The 21,800-nt window shown below is 40.0% G+C and overlaps 1 protein-coding gene across 2 annotated transcripts in view; it reads right to left on the reverse strand.

Annotated features, from left to right (window-relative positions):
* The window catches only part of map3k5 (mitogen-activated protein kinase kinase kinase 5), a 77,746-nt gene that overhangs the window by 1,512 nt on the left and 54,434 nt on the right, over positions 1-21,800 (reverse strand). For both annotated transcript variants that reach the window (XM_074615366.1, XM_074615365.1), the window contains exons 14-29: positions 21,209-21,290; positions 18,840-18,973; positions 15,127-15,254; positions 14,456-14,592; positions 13,139-13,244; positions 11,058-11,215; positions 8,467-8,644; positions 7,044-7,061; positions 6,319-6,496; positions 5,977-6,145; positions 5,672-5,857; positions 4,235-4,340; positions 3,414-3,648; positions 3,165-3,277; positions 2,009-2,130; positions 1,203-1,279 (exon numbers count right to left, since the gene is read on the reverse strand). In XM_074615366.1, coding sequence (XP_074471467.1) covers positions 1,203-1,279; positions 2,009-2,130; positions 3,165-3,277; positions 3,414-3,648; positions 4,235-4,340; positions 5,672-5,857; positions 5,977-6,145; positions 6,319-6,496; positions 7,044-7,061; positions 8,467-8,644; positions 11,058-11,215; positions 13,139-13,244; positions 14,456-14,592; positions 15,127-15,254; positions 18,840-18,973; positions 21,209-21,290 — 2,127 coding nt within the window. The remainder of the gene's footprint in view (positions 1-1,202; positions 1,280-2,008; positions 2,131-3,164; positions 3,278-3,413; positions 3,649-4,234; positions 4,341-5,671; positions 5,858-5,976; positions 6,146-6,318; positions 6,497-7,043; positions 7,062-8,466; positions 8,645-11,057; positions 11,216-13,138; positions 13,245-14,455; positions 14,593-15,126; positions 15,255-18,839; positions 18,974-21,208; positions 21,291-21,800) is intronic.

Genomic DNA, 21,800 nt, shown 5'->3' on the forward strand with positions numbered 1-21,800 from the left:
ATGTTCACATCACATTTATTCAGTACTTCCCAGCAGTATATATCCATAATTCCTATATACTTACAGTATATGATATATAATTAATTAAATTAATGCAAACTGGACTCGTATAAGTGGATGGATTCAATTAAAATGGATAATTAATTTAAGTTCATTAAGTCTGAGCTTCTTAGCTACTGTAACCAACACTAGTGACAGTGCTTGCAAAAGGTCACCACAAAAAAGAACTGAACAGCCTCCTGTGCACACAATCCACTGTTACACCACCAGTTTTACTTGTAGTAATAACTAAAGTCCAATATTATGCTTATTTTCATGTTCATGCTTGCATTTTCTATTTCTACTTGAACATGCTGTAATGTTAAAAAAAAATCCTTTATTTTCCTCATACTGTCTGCCTGAATATGCCTGTATTTACCCTCTTAAAACAGTGACAGTCTATATATTGTAGATTTGTGACATCACAAAGTTACAGAAATCCTGACGGCTCATTTTAAAAGCACAATTTCTGAATATGGCTGTGTGTATTTCTCCATGGTTTGAGCGTTTTGATACTTTCACAGTATTCATATCGCACTAAAACCTGCTTTATAATAAAAAAAGACCTGGGACCTTTAATACTTTTTAATACTTAAGGCCTTTCTTGAGGAAACTGAATCCAATGCTTTTAAAGCAGATACAGTGGAGAACACATCACTGTCAAGATATTGTGTGTAAACCATGTCTTTTTACCACTGGGGGGCGCCAAAGGCACAAATCCTACACATACAGTAAAGGCTTTATCAATAATGCTTTTTGTAATGTTTCACTCTTATGTGAACATGATATACAATGAGCTGATACGCTGCTACAAATGAGAGCTATTTCAAAAGGAGATTAAAACTGTATTAGTAGCTGTATTAGTAGTAGTAATAGTAGTGATGAGCCTATGAGCAGAAGTCCTGACTAAGGAAATTACAGTTTTGTTTACTAACGCCACCTTATAGGATTTCTGAGGAATGAAGCTGCCACTGTGAGCCACTAAAGTGCTGAGTTGCAGGAAAATACATCAATACAAACTCCTTTAAGCCGCAAAGAGAGTTGTCTCAGCTTCACTTCTGTGTTTCTGGTATTTAAAGAGCTTCATCAGCATTTATTTTAGTAGACTTAATACTGAATACAGAAGTGAAACTGTGAAAAGACAAAAAAAAACAAAAAAATACCTCAGTCTTAAACTCCTCAGATCGTCTCTTGTTACATCGTGGAGGATGTCGTTCAACGTGTACTCCTCGTTCAGTATCTGGAGAAACAAAATGAATGAGAAGAGGACACTGGGTGGAAATATGCTCCGGTACATATACTACACAGTTACATGACATTCAAGAAAACGTCCTTCTGTTCTTTGTAACTGTACTATGCTTTATACTGTATTATATTTTATAGTTTAATCTAGTTGCAAAGCACCCAGTAACATGGTTTTAAAAAGAGCTTCATAAAAAACGTATTCCTTTTCATCGTGCGAATACGGAAATCACACGACCAGCTCTAATATCTCAAGATTGTACTGTATAATTTGTAGCGCTGGACTCGATTATTTTTTTATCCTCAGGATCCTCTTGGGATGACAAACATGCGGAAAACACACCAAACCTTTTGGAAAATGCTTCTTATTCAATAACAAATATAAATACAAACAACAATACTGTAGAATAACAGAAACCCTAAAAATGCATGCCTTTAATCAAATCGACAGAAACTTGTTGCAGCGCTATGCCGTCCATCTCAGCCGAGAACAGAGAAATGTCTGGTTGAGTCCATCCCGAGTCATATCATGGAGACAAGCCAAGCCAGAGCCAGAGCCGCCGTTGCTTATGTCGAAGCCTCTGAGTGTGTAACGGAGGAATTGTGCAGCCTGCTTTAATGACATAGGTCCGTGCTACCTCCTAACAGCACTAATAATTTGGTGCTGTCACTGTGTGAAGTTAACCAACAGATAAGGTGAAGCTTCAAAGTAAAAGCACAAACTCACTCTGTCTATGGCGTCCTGGTTGGCGCCGTAAAGCCTCAGCCAGCTGGTCATCTCTGAGTCTTCATGTCTCTCTGCAGGTGGACTCCTCTGTCCATCAGGTTCACCTGGTGACGACGGGACATCTGCCAGAGAATACAGCAAACAGACTCCTTTAGACACACTGGACCCATTCACACAACATTTACACAGGAAAGAGACTGTGTCCCGCAGCACCAAAATAACCAAATTATAAGGATATGTTGCTTATTTTATGCTTCGACTCCTCCCTCACTGGATGTGAATTTTAAATACAAATTTCATCACATAGATAAGTCCCAACCAGTCGACAGCATTGGCCTTGCAAGGTTCAGAATGGATTTAAAACAATAGATGGCGTGTTCAACACATGAAATGCTGTTTTTCATAAATTGGATAAGAAATGTCAATATCTACACCCGCATTGATGTGTTTCATCACTGTACAGTCATATCATTTAGTTTACAGCTTAAAAAACACATTTAACTGTGCAGTACCTAATAGATTTCCAGTGTAACTTACTGTTCAAAATGTTTCTGTTCACCTGTAAAACTTTCTGCCCCAGACATATTTTTATCACGACTTTTACGCAAGCGAATAAACACCATTTAACACACATGTTTATCAAGTAAATTGCATATCGGCAGATATATGCTATCAGATTTTTATCATTCTTAAATTCTGTTCTTGGTTCAGTATCAGGCTCAGAATCCAGCTACAGTCGGGCTTCACTTTGCAACTCAAGCACTAAAATATGGTGGCACATATAAAGAGTTTGTCTATTTAGAAAGGATCAAGATAATCCCTTCAAGACGCATTACATCAGCGAGATGTTTTCATTCTGGACGTCACACAGTTTGCACCTCCAGTAGGCGATGAGAAAGCTTTGTTCATGTCGCAACTTGTATAAATGATTTAGTGAGCTGGAGGGAAAAAGTCTGATGCAACCAGAGCGAATCATGGATATTTCTCTGCACTTTTAATTACCCTGTGAACATGAGTTTTGAAGTATATTACAGAACAGCTGTGAGTGGACAGTGGAGTCGCTGGTTGTATAATGTAACACTGGGAATAGCAGCAGAAGTGGTGCTAGTGTTGCAAACAGTCAGTGTGAGAAGGTAAATGAGATTAAAGCGGAGACCTGCGGGCTCAGATCGCAGCCTCAGTAGTCTGATCTCCTGCTCTCTCTCCTCCAGCACTTGTTGCAGGATGGCCTGATACTCTCTCTCCTTCTCCAGCAACTGCTCCATCAGCCTGGAGTCAAACAAGTCAGAGGGAGGAAACACAACATTACTTTTTAATTTTATCAATAAAATGACTAATGAAAAAACAAAAAGCTGTGAAAGTTGAAGCTTTCTGGCTGATAAACACATCTAATGTTCATGGCTACCTGTTGGTCTCCAGCTTCATGCGGCCCAGCTCCATGCTCACAGAGCGCTGTGCATTATGGGACTCGTGTGAGACGGTGGAGCTGAGCGTGCTGACTCCCGAGGTGACCACGATGTCGTCGTGAGCGGCGACAGTAGGTGCCCGGCTCTGGTTTCTCTCCGGCTCGCCGTCGTCGTCGACGTCCTCCTGGTCGGCCGCGTCGCTTTCTGAGGCCAGGCTGAAGTGAGGCCTCAGCTCTGAACACACACACAAGACACATTACTTTAATAAATGATTACGTTTTGTGTTATGGAAATGGAGAGTATCATTGATTCTGATGCTACATTGAGATCAGATTCCAGACAGACCAACCATGTTAGCCTTTTGTCTCAAAAACATGATTCTGACTCAATCTACCTGTCGATTTATGGTGCTGAGATCGAATGTTTGGTTTCATTTTCTGGTGCAACATTTCCTCACCAAGTGATCACATCCCATTGTGTAAGCTCCTGCAAAAATACATAAACTGACAGCACATCAGTCGAGCTTTAGAGCTGCTGCTAGTTCTCTTTTTCTAACTATTGAGCTACAGTGATGCTCTTGTTGAGTGGGCTCACAGGATACTAATTAGTGCTAGCACGCTATTGTGCTCATGTGGATGATTTTAGTTATTATCACTGAACATCCCCAACAGCCTCCCAAATATCTGTCGTTTCAACAGGAAGCTGTGATTACTGTAGAACTCCCACCAGACCACAGCTCCTATATTTAGTCGGTGTTTCCCCGAGGGAACCAGTGATAACTTATTTAGAGGTGTTCTGCTGGAGACGCTGATGACGTTACCTGGCACCAGGATTGTGATGGCGGTCTGCACGGCTTTGCGGATGATGTTGTCCAGAGCGAACATCCAGTGAGGCTTGATGTTGTGGTTTCGCAGCACTTTGTTTACCTAAAAACGTAAAAAGGTTATAGTTAAGGTACTGTATTTTCATACTGAATACATTTAATATTATGGGTATATTTTTTATAATCATATTTCATATCTTTTCAGAATCAGAATCAGATTTATTAGCCAAGTATGTGTGCATATACAAGGAATTTCACTGTTTTTTTGCATCTCTCTCAATGTATGTGAAAGAATAGGTGTATATATGAATATTATATAAATGTATATATAAAAAGCACCAATGACCAACAATAAAATAAGAAATAATAACGTCTATATACAAGTTAAGTGTAGTAAACAACACAAATAGTGCAAAGAAATAAATACTGAATGGATATACATGTATATATGGGATGGATGATTATGTAGAGTATGTACATGTGAAGGTGTCTATATACTGTACAGTATGTACAGCGTGTATGATTTATATTGGCAGTGACAGATGATATATAATTGTTTATTCATACAATTTTTATCCTTGAAATTCTACTGAACATAGCTGATGCTCCCTTATTACCTGTATTGTTATTTATATTTAATTTAACTTCTCTTTCTTTTGCTGTAATGACCAAATCTACACAGAGGGACCTTTAAAGCATCATATTATGTTTGCTGATATTTCAGTGTAATTATTGTTATTTTAAATTAAAGCACTACAAACCAAACTATGAATCTCTCCAGCTGCATGACTCTCCTTTTCCTACTGTAAATGGTTTACACTGATGACCAACAGGAGGCATCAGAGCTTCATCTCCTCTCAGGATTACGCAACACACCCTTTACAAATATGAAAACAACCACTTGCTCTTGTGTCATTTCATCTGCATAACTGCATTTCTAAAATAGGGGGGAGAGCGGATCAGCCCTCTGAAGAGAATGTGCAATTACTCCTGACAGATCCCTCTTTTAATCGCCTCATTAAAAAGGTAACAAGTATTTCACCGTTATCCGTCTGATCTCCGTGCAAGGGAGAGCAGCAACATGGCAGCCGGCTGCTTTTTGCAGCTCACGGAAAATGACAACAATTATACTGAAGTGTTCATAGCACATGTTTTATGAAGAGGCTGGGAGCAGCTCTGCCTAGAAATAGGAGGGGATGGATAATAGACAGGAAATCACATGTTGCAGGTGCAGGAGAAAATGAGAAGCATGTGAGGAGAATTTCAGCAACACATAACGCCTCAAAGTAACAGTTTGTGTTTTTACTGCTGCAATTTTAAACATATTTGAGTTTAATTCATAAGGATGAGATGTGAGATGAAGTGTAGCTGAGATTTACTGAATTTAATTCCTTCTTGACCCACTATGTAATCATTCATCTGGTTAATACTCACAGCATCCTGGAAGCTAAACAGCACGACCTGCAGCTGACTGATGGCGGTGCTGTCGAAGTCCAGCTCAAGCTTGAGTTGAGACAACGTGTTGGCGATGATTTTCCTGTCCGCCATGCGAACAAAGTCGGCCAGGCTGACCACGAGGGTGGAGATGTGCTGAGGCTTCAGCTTCATTTCCTCAGAGCCCTGCAGGGGAGACGGTAAAATGGAGATTGAGGTGTACATGAGAGGTTTTTTTTTTATATTTGAAGTATCCATTTCTTGATTCATCTGTCTACTGACAGGTAACGCCTTCCATAACCAACCTGTTTGAGCGCCTCCATCAGGTTGGCCACCACTTTGTCCCGGTCCTCGGTCAGGATCTGGTGCAGCGTGGCTCGTCTCTCGCTGTCCTTCCGAAGCATAAAGAAGCCCGAATCCTTCTCATCGGGAGACGGAGGCGCGCTGTGGTCCTCGAAGTTCTCCACTGGAATGCTGAGTAGAAAAGAAAAGATTTCTGTGGAATCAATTCTTCATGTGGACAAGCAATCAGCTGAGTATTTATCAATACTACAATCAATATGCTAACATTATGTCAATCTGAGGTGAAGCTAAATGACAGATAATTAGTAAAAGACCACAGTGACCTCATTTAACACTCGTCCTACCTGAGGAAGAGGGACCTCGGCCCCTTGACATCCCTCTCGCTGTAGCATTTCACGCTGGGCTTGAAGATGAAGGGGTTGGTGTTGAGGTCGTTGTCAGGGGAGACGGAGCCGTACTCGCTGCTGCTGCTGGTGTCCTCCACCACCACCGGCACCGGCAGGGAGATACTGCGCAGGTACTCTGAAGGACACGACAGACTTAAAAACACCTTAAAGATGCCCGTTGCATCATTTATTCGCTAAATAATCTGATGCTTTGCTTTGTGCAGCACAGAAGGAGACGGTTTTCTGTAACGATCAGGAAGTCGGAGATGTTATTCCATAACAAAGAGAGCTTTCAAGAGGGTGAAATTACTAAAAGTGATGATGGAAAATTGGCTTCCTTTTCAGAAAGACACAAAGAAAAACACAGATGAAATTCTAAATAATACAAATCTGAGGTGTCTGGCAGCAAATTGCAGCTATTTTGTATAAATCACGAAACAGGGTTTATAAAGACATTCAAGCATTTGGAAAGAAGTCATGTTGTGCAATGTCTATTTTGAGTTCTTGGAAAGGGCAGAGTCGTGCCAGGTAGGTAGCCACTAACAGAAAAAAAAGAACTGTAGCCTAGATACTCTTCAGCAAAACAGGCAGATGTGCTACAGAACTGACATCCAGATTATAATAAAGTAGTCTCTCTAGTGGTAAACATGTCTGAAAGAAGTGCAGAGTGCAAAGTAACTCACCAGACCCCGGTGACAGAGCTGTGGTGGGAAAAATAACAAATACGTGTCAACAGTTAACAGAGAATAAAACATTTCCATGTAAGACCGACAGAATAACATTTCCATGTAAGACTGACAGAATAACATTTCCAAGTAAGTAGTAGGCAAAAGCTTTTAATCTCATTTTTTTAATCTTCTGTGCTGGTGCCAGGGCACATGACAGAATCACTGCAGCGGGGTGGAAACCCAACGGGAATGGGGACTATTTTAAAATCCACACAAGGAAGGTTAAGGGTGTGTTCAGGCTGCATAATGAGCAGGTATAGCGGGCGACTGATGATTATTTGTCTAAAAATGAAATCTTTGGATGCAGTCTGATTCCTATAAAAGTGGTCAGTCGCAGCAGCTGGTAACAGGAAGCTGCTTTCTTTTTCTTTGGTTTTATTTTATAATTTGTTTACCCTTTAATTAGCCAAGTCAGTTAAAGGACTAGTCCAACATTTTGGGAAACACACTTGTTCTGTTTCTTGCTGAGAGTCAGATAAGGGGAAACCATGTTACGGAAGCCTTCGTTTCTATGGCTGAAGATAGATTACAACACTGCTTTCTAGCGGTCGGGTCGTACTTTTGAGAATCGATACAAAAAAACCCAACATAACATACAATTGAAAACATAATATCCTCAAGGGTATCAATATTTTCTTACACCCCTAGTTTCTTGTCAGGTGAAGTCACTGTTCCCGGCTAAGAAATAGTCACATAATCCCTCCTAAAACCACAAACTGTTATTTTAAAAGTTTGGGTATTCTACATATTAAACAAATAAGATTTATTATGTTAATTAGTGAGCTTTAGAGGTGCTAGTCGGTGGATTTTGTTCCCTTTGAACAGAGCCAGACTAGCTGTTTCCCCCTGTTTATTTATGCTAAGCTAAGATAAGATAAGAGTCTTCTCTCTGCAAAAGAAGAAAATAAGCATATTCCCCAAAATATCAAACTATTCCTTTAACTTCCTATATGTTTGCACATTCTGCACTAAACTGTACCGCTCTCTCATTCTAAAACACTTATATTGTACATATTTGCTATATATATATATTCATATTTGTATTGTATATTATGTATTGTATATTTCTGTTCTTGACTTTTGCAGTGCTTTGCCTGATTTTTTATTTCCTCTTAATATGTTTATTGTACGCACCAAACACAGAAGCAAATTCCTTGGAAGTGAAAATCCTACTTGGCAATAAACCTTGGCTGGTTTGTTCAACCTGTTGTTGTTCCACTGATGCTGAGAGATGTTAAACTGCAGATTATTTCTATTTTTATCACCTTATGTGGACCCCAGGAAACCTAATTATAACTTTATGGAAGCTAATGGAGATGCAAATAAAGAATAAAGTACAAGAAACATCAGCTGCTGAGCTAATCTGAACTGAACTCACCTGTGAAGCTGCTCTTGCCCTTCTTCTTGCGGCTGGTGACGGTGAGGAACTCGTCGGTGAGCAGGTCGAAGGCGGTGGCGCGGCGGTCCGGGTCTGGCTCAAAGCAGCGCAGGATGAAGGCTTTGGCCTCCAGCGACATGGACTCTGGGATCTCGGGGTGGATCTTAAACATGCCCACCTGCAGACAGAGGACACAAGTTCAGCACAGATAGACATGTTATACTTAAAATGCCTCTGAAAAGCTCTCTGAGGTGAGAGAGAGCTCTTTGGGTGACTTTATTTGATTTGATGAGACAACGTAAGCGTGCAGCGAGTGTTTACCCAGTGAACTGTGAGACTGTGCTTCAGGGCAGCAACGCTCAAAGTTCAAGCGCGAGACTCTCATGACAATAAGAGTCCTAGAAATTCCTGTCGTTGCTGTTGAGGAATGTTGATTTAAGATTACCAGGGTGATGCCCCTCCCTCGAGACATTCCTCAGGAATAGAGACTGTTTCTCTATTTGTGAAAACTCTACACACCATATAAAGTGCAGACGCAACATGAGATCCTTTTAGAGATAATGATGATGTGATTGTTCTTGCAGTTGCAGTCTGTGATCTTTGTCCAGAAAATGTGAGATCCCAGCTTCTGTTTTAATGTTTACTAGAAGGTATATTCAGCACAGTAACAAACGCCTCCTTGTTTGAATTCATAGCCCTTTAATTAAATCACATCTTATGGAAAATTCCACACTTTGACAGGAGCGCAATAACACTTTCCAGACAACCCTTAAACATCTTTACTGTTTGTAATGGGCTCCACATGGCCGAGAACAATATTTAATTAGCCGGGAGCGCTTTATATTTCCATCCAAAGCAAATACACAGTGTAAATCGAGTGAGTAGAGGACTTCAAACAAAGACACATGCACAAAGAAACTGTGATGGTTCCTCTCAATGAGCTACATGCGTTTTGTTTGTGTTCAAACAAATGTTCGTGCGTAGGCGGTATTTGGAGTTTCTACAGAACTCCCGATCACGTTACAGCACGCAGGTGGCAACACAATGCAGGTGCATAACGGCTGATTCACTGGTTTTGTTTCCATTAAAAGGGGAACTGATAAGTGCAGACGTCAGACTCACTGGTTATTACATTTGATGGTGTCTTTCCTGTTAATGTAGCTGAGGGAAAGTAGCTTTTTTTAAAGCATATAGTGAGCATTAGTTAATAAATTAACTACACAAAGTGGATTTTAAAGGTCCAGGCTCTGATAGTAGTTTGCATGTACAGTAGGTTTCCATAATTTTAATGTGTCCGTTTGAGGATTCATAAAAGCTAATTGTCTCACAGTACTCTGATTATTCATGTAGCTCTAGCTCAGGACTGAAATTCCTTTTTTGCTTTGCACTTATGCACTAACGCCCTTCTTTTAAAATGTATTTTACTTGATTTATGCATTCTATGAATTCTGTTTTTAATCAATTTTATCATTATTCAATGGGTTTTATCTTACATTTCATATTATGCATTCTATTTTTTATTTTTTTTCTGGTTTTATTTGCCATCTTCAAGTTTTTAATATGTTTTTATGTTCATTTTCATGTGAAGCACATAAAAATGTAATGTAATGTCTTTATTGTTAAGCACTTTGCGATGCATTTCTTGTATGAAAGGTGCTATACAAATAAAGTTTTTATTATTATTATTATTATTATGTTTGGTCCCATCGTGGAGGTTTATTGCAGCACAAATAGAATCTTTAATCAGGCAATAAAAAGAACATAAAACATATTGTGGTAGTGTCGGTGCAGGTCACGTTTTAATGAAGATGGCACAGTGTCATAAGGTTGTGTTATTTTGCTTACATCTTTCACTAAACATGTAATTTGATTACAGTCCTATTTAACCTAAACAAACTGTTTCTATTATGATCTCCCTTCGTACTCGACCACCTGATATCACATTAACATATTAAGGTGACATGATGACAACCAAATCACACATGACACCTGAGCAAACTCAATTCGCTGATGAAGACAATGAGATGCAGCTGCATGCTTTGGGAAAAAGCTAGTAAGTGGTCCTTGAATAAGGATTATGTTTTTATAAAAACAATATTTCTGGCTTTGCAAGTCTTTTAAGTTTCAATGTATGATACTTACAATATGTGAACTATTCCACCATCAATTTTCCTGTAATATTTAATAGTTCTTGAGGTTGAATAACGTTTAAATTCTAAATATTTAAAATATTTTCTTGCAGGATTTTTAATTTTCTTAATTTTTAGATGAGCACGACTTTCAACTCATCATTGCTGTCTACAGCCTGAAGAGGCATGACCGCTTTGACTGTTACATGACTGTCAATGATGGGAGAAAATGAACAAATCAGTGATAACAACAGGAAGCTGGTAGTAAACTCTCAACCAGCAAGGTGTTATCAGCTCCTAAACATGAAAATGAACCACATCCTCAGTCAGAGCTGTAGCTGTTTTTCTTTTTTATATTTGTACTTTATGGAAGATGTCACTACAGAAACAGGTGTTCGCCTGCCTTCTTCAACCCCTTAGCTAAAATTAAACACATCACCCAGTGGGCTGATCGTCTCTCACCTTGAACATAGCGGCCTGCGGCTCTCCCAGTTCATAGAAAGGTGGTTTCCCAGTTGCCATCTCTATGATGGTGCAGCCCAGAGACCAGATGTCCGCTGGCTTGCCGTACCCACGAGGACCCTTGTCTATGATTTCAGGAGCCATGTACTGAAGTGTGCCTGGACAAACAAACAGAAATACACAGACAGACAGATGTTAGTAGTCATTTTCAGTAATGGTGTATATGCTTTTTTCTGCCAAATATACTTTCAAAGTGTAGAATTATTTGCAGCAGAAACTCGATGCAGTCTCACTTGGCTGTCAAGTTGTCAGATATACTTGGATCTGGATGTGTTGTTTTTATTAATTCATAGTTGATACGTTCAGATCTCTCTTCCTTTAAGGATGTCCAGTTTGATATGTTGGGAAATACATTATAATTAATACATTATATGCTTTCTTGCTGACGCTCTGGCTGAGACCAATAACTGACCACGCTGCTGCCTATCTTCTTCCTTTGATAAAATAACCGACCAATGAACCTAGTAAATAAGTAAATTATTGACTGTGACTGTCAGCAATGTGCAAGAAAAGCAATCTTGATTACATGCAGTCTACAAGTGCGTCAAACCCTCTGCTTTTTTTTGCATTTAATAGCTCCATGAATAAGACTAAATATAAAACAGGCATTGCAGATGACTGCTCAGGAAAATGTCTTGAATACATTTTCAAGGCCACAAAGTGTTTCACACATAAAAGAGGGAAAGATGACATCAACAGCATGTGAATGAAAATGATGTAAATGCCACAAATAGCTTTCATTAAGACTAATTATAAGTTCCCTCCGTCCTGAGGTGATGACACAATTCCTGCAAATGACCAATCAGGTTACAACAGCTTCAAACCGAGCTTGTGTGAGCAACAACAAAGAGCCTCTCTCTCTCTGTGTCGTCAATTAATCACAGCTCAGTCCAAAGTAACTATTTCAGCTCCCCATTGAAAGGACTCTCTTGTTCTAATAATAGCCCGCTGGGTGGTGTTTGCTGCTTTTAGAAGCTTGTGTACTGAGCTAAAAACAGGCAGGGACGCATTTATAGCCGGCCGGGGCTATAAAAAGGAGTAGCCCAGTTTCCTGAAAGAGCTCCACCATTCAGGGAGAGTCCCTGTCTGATCCAATCAGCTGCCAGATGGTCTAATCCAGGAGGTCAAACTGAGCTGCAATTGGCCGCCGTGGTGCCAACATCATGTGGGCTCAAATCTCCCCGATCTGACCGCAAGACTCATGCCAAAGTGAACATCAACAGCCAGGTATTCTCACTTACTGGCCAAAGAGCTGAGACTGGATTACTGCTCTGAAAGACAAGTATTATCTAACTGCTCAGCTTTATTTATGGCCACTACTAAGCAAAGTTTGGTCCGTTGCAATGGTTTACCTCTGGGTCTGAAAAGTGAAGCCAATGCTGAAGTACCTTAAACTTGCATTCTTTCTACCAGCCAGCAGGGGGCGACTCCTCTGGTTGCAGAAAGAAGTCTGATTGTATAGATGTCTATGAGAAAAGGAGGCTACTTCTAGCTTTGTAAACATGAGTTTATGGTCTCAATAGCTAGTTTCAAGTCTTCTTCAATACAGCATGATGTTCATTTAGTAAATTATGGTCCCATTTAGAGTCAAATAGATCATAAAGCAGGGGATGCTTTAGGGCGGGGCTACCTTGTGATTGACTGGTCGCTACCACGGCGTTATCCGGTCTGGGAGTTGTCCGTGTTTTCATCTTACAACTTTAACCCTTTCACAGTGTGTTTTCAGTACATGAAAGTTAATTGAAACCTTTTTGGTCACCTAAAAATGTCTTATTTAGTGTTCAGTTGTACTTAGCTCCACCCTCTTGTGTCACTTCTGGTTGCAAAAAACCAAGATGGCGACGGCCAAAATGCTGAACTCGAGGCTTCAAAACGACAGTCCACAAACCAATAGGTGACGCCACAGTGACTACACTCTATGGTCCCTTGTTGTTTTGTGAAAAAAGGGGATTTTCAGAGCAGACATCTCAAGCATTTTTGAGGGTTTGTGTGAACAGGAAGTTATTTCAGACAGAGCGTACCTGTGAAAGTCTCAGTGCAGGGGTTGATCCCAGCCAACCTCTTGGATGTGCCAAAATCAGATATCTTCAGGACGCCGCTGTAAGTGTTGATGAGAACGTTGTCGCCCTGCGGATCGGAAAAAGACATCTGTGAGAACAGATTCTCATTGCTGAGATTCCTCGATGAGATATTCAGATAATGTGAGGTGATGCTTGCAGATTCTTGAAAGTAACAAAGAGCAGGTTACAACACATTGAGTGGGAGGAGGAAGAGGAGGTGGAGGGCGACGTCCCAGCCAAAACAAGGTGATTAACATTTACGGGTCGCTAATGATGCTTATATGACCGTGTTGTTGAATCAGGTGGATGTATGGGGAAGAGGCTGCTGACCTTAATGACTGTCTGTGATGGAAGTGTTATCAGTGTTGGTTTAACAGGGATAAAACAGAGACGGGGTTTTACTTAAGAAAAAGGGAAGTCAGACTTACTGTTGTAGCCGAAGAGCTATAAAGAAAATGCTAAAACGCTGTGAGCAGCTGGGACGCTCCAGGAATGCATTCACCAAATCAAATTTACTGTGCACAGAGAGTCACGGGGGACGGGTTTTCAAGAGCAAACAAACAGTGAAGAATTTAACTCAAACTTTAAAACTGAAATTCTGCAATCTATGAATACTTTCTCTTGTTTGTTACCTTATATTATTTACTGTATGTCTGTGTTTGTGGTCTAGTGTCTGCAGACCTCATAATTTTTCTTTTTTTTGTCATTGTTGCGTGTAATTATTTAATTCCTCTGTACATGTTCTCTTTTGCTGTTTTTAAAATTACAGCAGATATAGTTATAAAAATTAGGGCTGTCCTCGACCAAAGAAGGGCTCAGTCAACTAACATTCATACGATTTTGTCGACTAATCGATTAGCTGATTTAATCTCCACAAAGAATCCAGAAGCACCACTTTAAATGTTGTGTTTACCTGTTTTTTTGTTGTTGCATTTAATAGCTCCATGAATAAAACTAAGGATAAAACAGGCATTGCAGATGACTGCTCAGGAAAATGTCTTGAATACATTTTCATGGCCACAAAATGTTTCACACATAAAAGTGGTAGAGGTGACATCAACAGCATGTGAAAGAAACTGATGTAAATGCCACAAATAGCTTTCATTAAGTCTAATTATAAGTTCATTCAGCATGAAAAAGCGTACAAATTGACTCATCGGCTAAAGACATCTTAGTTGACAGTTGAAATATGGCGCACACTGAAACTGATGATTTTTTAGTTGGCTAAAATATGTTTTGCTGCCGATATTAAATGCACAGTAGCTTCTGTTTGGTCACCTTGATGTCTCTGTGAGCTATCTGGTTGTCATGCAGGTACTTGAGTCCCTCCAGGATCTGCCGCGTGTAGAAGCCGATGGTGGGCTCGTTGTTTTTCAGAGGGCCCCACTTGGACCTCAGCAGAGCAGACAGACTCCCTGGACGCCACCGGGGACAAAGTACAACAACGATCAATACACACACTCTGACCTGAGATCAGCAGCACAGTTCTGCAGATAAGTCTGCAATTCCAAGTATTTTTCTACTTCGATACTTCAGATAAATCATGTGCAAACTCCATTTTCCATGCATTTATTTCAGAAACAGTTTTAGTGACGAGTGTAAATATTGTTCTTTTGGAGTAAAAAGTGGATTTTGATGCTTGAAGTTACTTTCTGGTTATTGCTTCAACTTCTATTAACTTTAAAACTCTACTCCAAGACAATTTAGTTCAGTACAAATGTATTATTTTCGGTAAATATATCTTAATTCAGGTTAGGATAAAGGATGAAGGAAAAACAAGATGAGCAATAACAGCCTCTTGAAGAATTTCTGTAAGATGATACAGATATTTGAGACTTGGAATCTGCAGCCTGGGGAGCATTTTTGTTCTCTCAGTCTCAAGTTGTGTGTATCTCTTGCTTTAATATATTCTTTCATTATAAGAACAGAAGAGCGACAGCAGGTCTCACCTCCAGGCACCTGCTCCATGAAGATCTTTATGAAACCGTTCTCGCTGATGGAGCCGAGGTACTGGACGATGTTCTTGTGCTTCAGGTGCTTGTGGAGAGCGATCTCCTCGTGGAGCGGCTGAGAGTACCTGGATTAAAAAAACATTATGTGTCAGTGCTGTACTGTATGTAGATGTGTTTGGAAAAGTGCTGGATGTCACGCTGATACAACACTAAAGAAGAAGGAGAATTTACTCAACACACAAAAATAGACAGTATTCTCTCTTTTTTCTCGATTTATCGTGTCCACAGTAGGAGTGTATCCCGACTTAGTATTTACATAGTTGCATCTGATTGGTCAAGTCTTGCCTATCGTCAACTGATCGTCAAATCATGTTTGTTTTTGCTGATTGATACCCCTCTGTTAAGCTCTGTTTCTATAGAAAAATATCAAAAAACAACTAAATTATTGGCTGAGATATATGTTACATGATCATTTTGCTGTTTAGAGAGACGCACGGTTTTAGCCTGCTTGCTTCCACAGACAGAAGGGAAACAACAGGGAAGCGAAGGGACAGTTAACATGAGAGAGATGCTTGCTGCAAACAGCTGTTATAGCACCTCTAACAGCTGTTTCTACGCACCTCCCCCAGCTGATTTTAGAGAATTGTTCATAAATTTAAAGTATATCTAGCGCTCTGATAGTGCTACGTTCTTATGTGAGTGCTCTAATTAATACATCTATTCTTAGATTTTGAAACAGTAGCCTTACGTTGTTGTTATTTATGAATGATCCTTTGTTTCATAACCACATTTTCCCATCACTGCAACGATTCAACTGTGAGACCGGCAGTTGAATCAGGCTCCTTAGATCAAATCCTTGAATATTCTGGGCCACCCCTTGTCTACAGGTACAGATTTTTGCAGATCCTTATCTCTCCTTCAGTGGTATTTTGAAGGTTTCTTGTTGAATCAGTCAAAATGATTCATTTGTTGAAGATCAAAGATGGACTATTTTACTTGCTTCACCCTTTTTGCAAATTTCCCCTCTGCGGGACTAATAAAGGACTATCTTGTCTTATCTTTTCTTTTCCGTCCGAGAACGTCACAACATCTGGCTGAAAGGTCAGCCGACTTGACACATCGAGCAGTAAAGCTGCTTGTGAGGGATTTAAAGTGATGGAATCTATCTATCTTTGTGTAGATTTGGTTTAGTTCAGTCAGCGAGTCTTCCAGCTAAATTACCAAAACTTCATCATTGTCATCGCAGCACGCCGGTTTTGGTTGCTTAGTAACGGCAGGCGCGACAGGAGCGCAACCTCCCAAGCACCTTGGATTAAAGGATGAAAACGGTACGGCTAGGCGTCATGTGAACGGCCCCTTATTCAGTAGAGAAAGAAGACCTATAGAGATGTCATTGTCACTGTGTTGTCTCCTTTAAGGATAGATAGATGTAACTGACATGCCAAAAGCCAAAAGAATAAAGCAGAGAAAGAGTGATCCTGATATCTGACCAGAACAAAAGGTACCTCTGAACACTGAGAACATGCCTACCAGTGATTTCTTTTCACATTCGACTCTCTGCATGAATCACACCCTCGCTCTCTTTCCCTCTCTGCCTGTCTGGAGATTTCAGTCCACTCCTGAATTATTTACCCAAATCCTCCACATTCTGTGCAGCCGAGCGCCCTGCTGACTCGCTGATGTGATTAGCGGAACAAAGTGTGGCATCGGATCATCTATCTGTGAGAGAAGAGTCTTGCAATTCGAGCTGAGTATAGAGCTATGAGTAGACAGGCGTTTTAAGCATGAGGCAGCGGTGGGAATTCAAGGCGGAGGGTGGGAGTTCGCCTTCACAGCTCCAACACCAACCAGTCACTCAAGTGGATAGCAGAACAACGAAAAGCCAGAAACCACCGGGGACACTGCTGATCTGCGCTTCACACTCTCAGTCGGAGGGAAGCAGCACTTGTCTTAATGATGCTCAACGGCAGAGCTGAACAAGAGGAGGCATTAACAGCTCAGGCACCTGTTAACATTCAGGCTGTAATTTCATCTTTGCACAGGATGATAAAAAAAAGATTTGAAAGAATGTCTTGAGGGTGGCTTCAAATAAAAAAGAGTTTATCCTCTTCTTAACATGAATTTCAGGGCAATCTGCTAATTAGATTAGGAAATATATTGTGTGCAAGAGCAAAGGTCAGTGGGTCACCAAAGATATTCATCCTCGAATATTCACAGTTAACTTAAAGGTAAGCTGGAGCTGTTGCCCCCGCGACCCGATCCCGGATAAGCGGTTGAAGATGGATGGATGGAACTTAAAGGTACCCTGTGGAATTTTTGATGAGGGTTTATGTTTTTTACTTTTTAGTTTATGCCTGGAATATAGCATAGTTTCTCCCGTTATCATATTTCTCAGGAAACGGGAAATAGTTTGGATGTGTATTCCCGGGAATACTGTTTCCCGGGCTTTAAACCCTAGTTGGTTCCCATTGGTACATCCTTATATATATATATGTATATATATATAAGGTGATTCTGGGTCTGCTCTCACAATACTTAAGTGTTTTTATAACGCAGAGAAATTGTGGACAGTATTCACTGCGTTCACAGGACCTCTTTGTGCTCTCCATCCCAAAAGCTCGGACAAAAATTGGGGAAAGGGTTTTAGCATATTCTGCACCCTCAGCCTGGAATTTGATCCAAAATGACTTGAAAATCAAGGAGCTGGTATCATTAAACATTTTTAAATCTAAAATGATGGCTTTAGAAGAAGACTCTATGGCATGCCAATGTTTTTAGCTTCCCTTGTTGTACAGCTGACTCCCAGAAAAGTTCCTTTTTGTCCACCCGTTTGTCTTTAGATAGCTCTCTTTTAATGCAAACGTTAGTGCTTTTAGTGTTAGTGAACTGTATTTTTGTCTGTGTCTGCAGCTTTGTGTTCTTGCTGCTGACCGTCTTGGCCAGGTCTCCCTGGAAAAGAGGATCTTAATCTCAATGAGACTAACCTGGTTAAATAAAGGTTAAATAATAAAAACAAATAAACAAATAAAAAAAAGAGTTGCTATTATATTCCAAGTGTAACATCGCAGTCTTTCGTGATGAAGATAAAAAACAATACATTGTGCAGCCCTCTTTTAGACAGTCTGTAGCTCTAATGCACAAAGAATCGTAGCAATGTTCCAGGGAAGAAGACGTCTGCAAGCCAGCAAACATGGATGTAAACAATCCAGGATTTGAAATATTTATCTTATGAGGAAGGAGTTCGTTAGACCTCAAGGGTATAAAAAACAAACAAACACTGACGTTAACATAACATTAGTTTGTTAACAAGAAAACCTCACAGGGCACCTTTAAGTAAAATTAGTTTTTGCGACAACTCGTCATGGACAAAAACACTAGTTGAGGGAAATGTCTGACCGATTTGTGGTGTTAGATGAAGGGTTACAAGGTCCCTTAGGAGACCATGAATGTCCACACCAAATGTCCTTGTAAAGTGAAGTCTTACTAATAGACAGACTGACTGCTAGCGAGGCAAAAAATGTGAAATGCTTGTGCCCGTAAGTAGCATCACATCTATGTACTGTACAAGAGTGAGATTACATTTTGACACTGGAATTTCACAGGTACCGTACAAAATGCTTCTTTCTCTGGTAACAAGTGTGAAACCTTCAGAGAGACAAATAAAAGAGAACATAGTGTCCTTTCCCTGTGAAATGTCGGGGCAGACTCACCTGCTGTCTCTCTCTGGTATTTCTTTGATGGCCAGGCGGACCTGGTTGCTGAGGTCTCGGCCCGCGTACACGACTCCAAATGTGCCTTTTCCCAGAACCACCCTCTCTCTGTGCTCATCGTACTCATAGTCGTACTGAGGAGACGAGAGCAACAAGCACACAACAGTCACTATAGACCTTTTCAAACTTGACAACATAAAGAGTCTGAATTGGCCTCTTTTGTATTTCCTATTGCAATGTTTGTTAATGCAGCAGCTGACAGGAAGTAAGCAGGACCGAAGCTGTTGCCCTAGCAACAGAATGGCGATGAAAAGGTTTATAGAGACTATATGTTCTCCTTCCACTGTGCCTGTAGTAGTGTAGTATTTGATTACAGATTAATGATATTAGGGCTGTCAATCGATTAAAATATTTAATTGCGATTAATTACAAATTAATCACTAATTTTTTTATCTGTTCAAAATGTACCTTAAAGGGAGATTTGTCAAGTATTTAATACTCTTATCAACATGGGAGTGGGCAAATATGCTGCTTTATGCAAATGTATATATATATGTATCATCTGAAATCAATTAACAACACAAAACAATGACAAATATTGTCCAGAAACCCTCACAGGTACTGCATTTAGCTTAAACAATATGCTCAAACAGGGCAACAACAGCTGTCAGTGTGTCAGTGTGCTGACTTCACTATGACTTGTCCTAAAGTGCATGTGATTATCATAAAGTGGGCATGTCTGTAAAGGGGAGACTCGTGGGTACCCATAGAACCCGTTTTCATTCACATATCTGGAGGTCAGAGGTCAAGGGACCCCTTTGAAAATGGCCATGTCAGTTTTTTCTCGCCAAAATTTAGCTTAACTTCACAGCGTTATTTAACCTCTTTCCCGACAAGCTAGTACGACATGGTTGGTACCCAAGGATTCGTTAGGTTTTGTAGTTTCATATGATACCAGTATCTTCTCTCTATCTTTAACATGTTAACTTTGACAGCCCTTAACTGAAATCATTTATGTAACTGCATTTGGCTACTACCATCTCCTCTAACACTGTTTTAAAGTAATCTGAGTTGCTGCATATTTAGTGAAGAAACTGTTATTTTTTATAGACTTTTCCTTTTTTAATCTTTTAAACATATCTCACAAATAAATAAATGAAATATAAATATTTTTGGTCTGATTACTTTATTTCTTCAACCTGCAAATCCAAACATATTAAACCTACTTTCTTGTATAGTTATTGTGTACTTGTACCATTCATTGTAAGGTTATTGTTCTCTTGTTACATAATCCAGTTACTGCAGGGTGCTCCTGTTTTGTTTGTTGTTGTTGGACAAAGGCTGCAGATGCTAATGATGATCATGTGGCATCAAACACAGATATGAAACTAGTTCTTGAGCGAAACCTGTTAGACATTTGAGCTGTGCCACGCCACTGAGCCAAAAAAGGGTGCGGCAGCGTTTTGGGAGTAATTAGCTTTCCTTTGCTAGAGGCAGGTGTTTGTTCTCTACTGTCAAAGCAACAGAGCACACAAAGCAGAATCCAGGCCTTTTCCCAGCAGGTTACTGTTCATGTTCTCTGCGTTTCCATCCACTTATTAAAATGCAAACTGTGATGAACTGAATTAGAAAAGCTAGATGGAAGTTCATACATGCTTAAAACAGAATTTTGTTAAAGGCATTATGTTATAAAAAGAGAGGGAAATACATTATTGATTACTTATTTCACTGCAGTAAAAAAATCTGCATTTCTTTGTCTTTTGATGGAAGCATGAAAAATAGTCTGATCGCTGACACTAAAAAGGAACTAAGCTAATTAACTCTTGAAAGATGGTTTGTCTGTCATAGCCATTTTCAAAAGGGCTCCCTTGACCTCTGACCTCAAGATATGTGAATGAAAATGGGTTCTATGGGAGCCCACGAGTCTCCCCTTTACAGACATGCCCACTTTATGATAATCACATGCAGTTTGGTGGCAAGTCATAGTCAAGTCAGCACACTGACAGCTGTTGTTATCTGTTGGGCTTCAGTTTGCCATGTTATGATTTGAGCATATTTTTGTATGCTAAATGCAGTACCTGTGAGGGTTTCTGGACAATATTTGTCATTGTTTTGTGTTGTTAATTGATTTCCAATAATAAATATAGACATACATTTGCATAAAGCAGCATATTTGCCCATTCCCATGTTGATAATAGTATTAAATACTTGACAAATCTCCCTTTAAGGTGCATTTTGAACAGATAAAAAATGTGTGATTAATCACAATTAATCATTGACAATCATGTGATTAATCACCGATTGAATATTTTAAACTAAAAAACGATCTCAGCCAACATAGGAGTAAATGTAGTCTTCAGTCGTCTCACCTCTAAGGCGTCGGCGTCACAGTCTCCCTCCTCTGGACCTTTCCAGGCCTCCTCTGCTATGCTGTTGACCAGATCGCAGAATCTGCCAAAGAAAAGCCTCATCAGTCCAAAATACAGATCATAAACACACACAGCATAGAAAAACACAGTGGAGTCTATAGTAGGTATTTGGACAGTTGATTTGAAAAAAGATAATAAATGAGTGCTGATTTTGAGCTCTAAGCATGTTTGACTGTGTGATTGTATTGATTTATAACATATAATAACGCACCAGTTCCTAGAGCCTTTACAACAAGAGTATTAGTATCTCCCTGTCTGTGGAATATTGCTTCATAACAAAAAAAGTGCAGGTTATGAAATGATGCAAAAACACTTATGGCTTATTGAGTTTATACTCTCACTCATCTCACTCATCTCACTCATCTTCAACCGCTTATCCGGGGTCGAGTCATGGGGGCAACAGCTCCAGCAGCGGACCCCAAACTTCCCTCTCCCGGGCCACATTAACAGGCTCTGACTGGGGGATCCCGAGGCGTTCCCAGGCCAGTGTGGAGATATAATCTCTCTACCTAGTCCTGGGTCTTCCCCGTGG

Source organism: Sebastes fasciatus, chromosome 18 (assembly GCF_043250625.1).
Source record: "Sebastes fasciatus isolate fSebFas1 chromosome 18, fSebFas1.pri, whole genome shotgun sequence".
NCBI lineage: Eukaryota > Metazoa > Chordata > Actinopteri > Perciformes > Sebastidae > Sebastes > Sebastes fasciatus.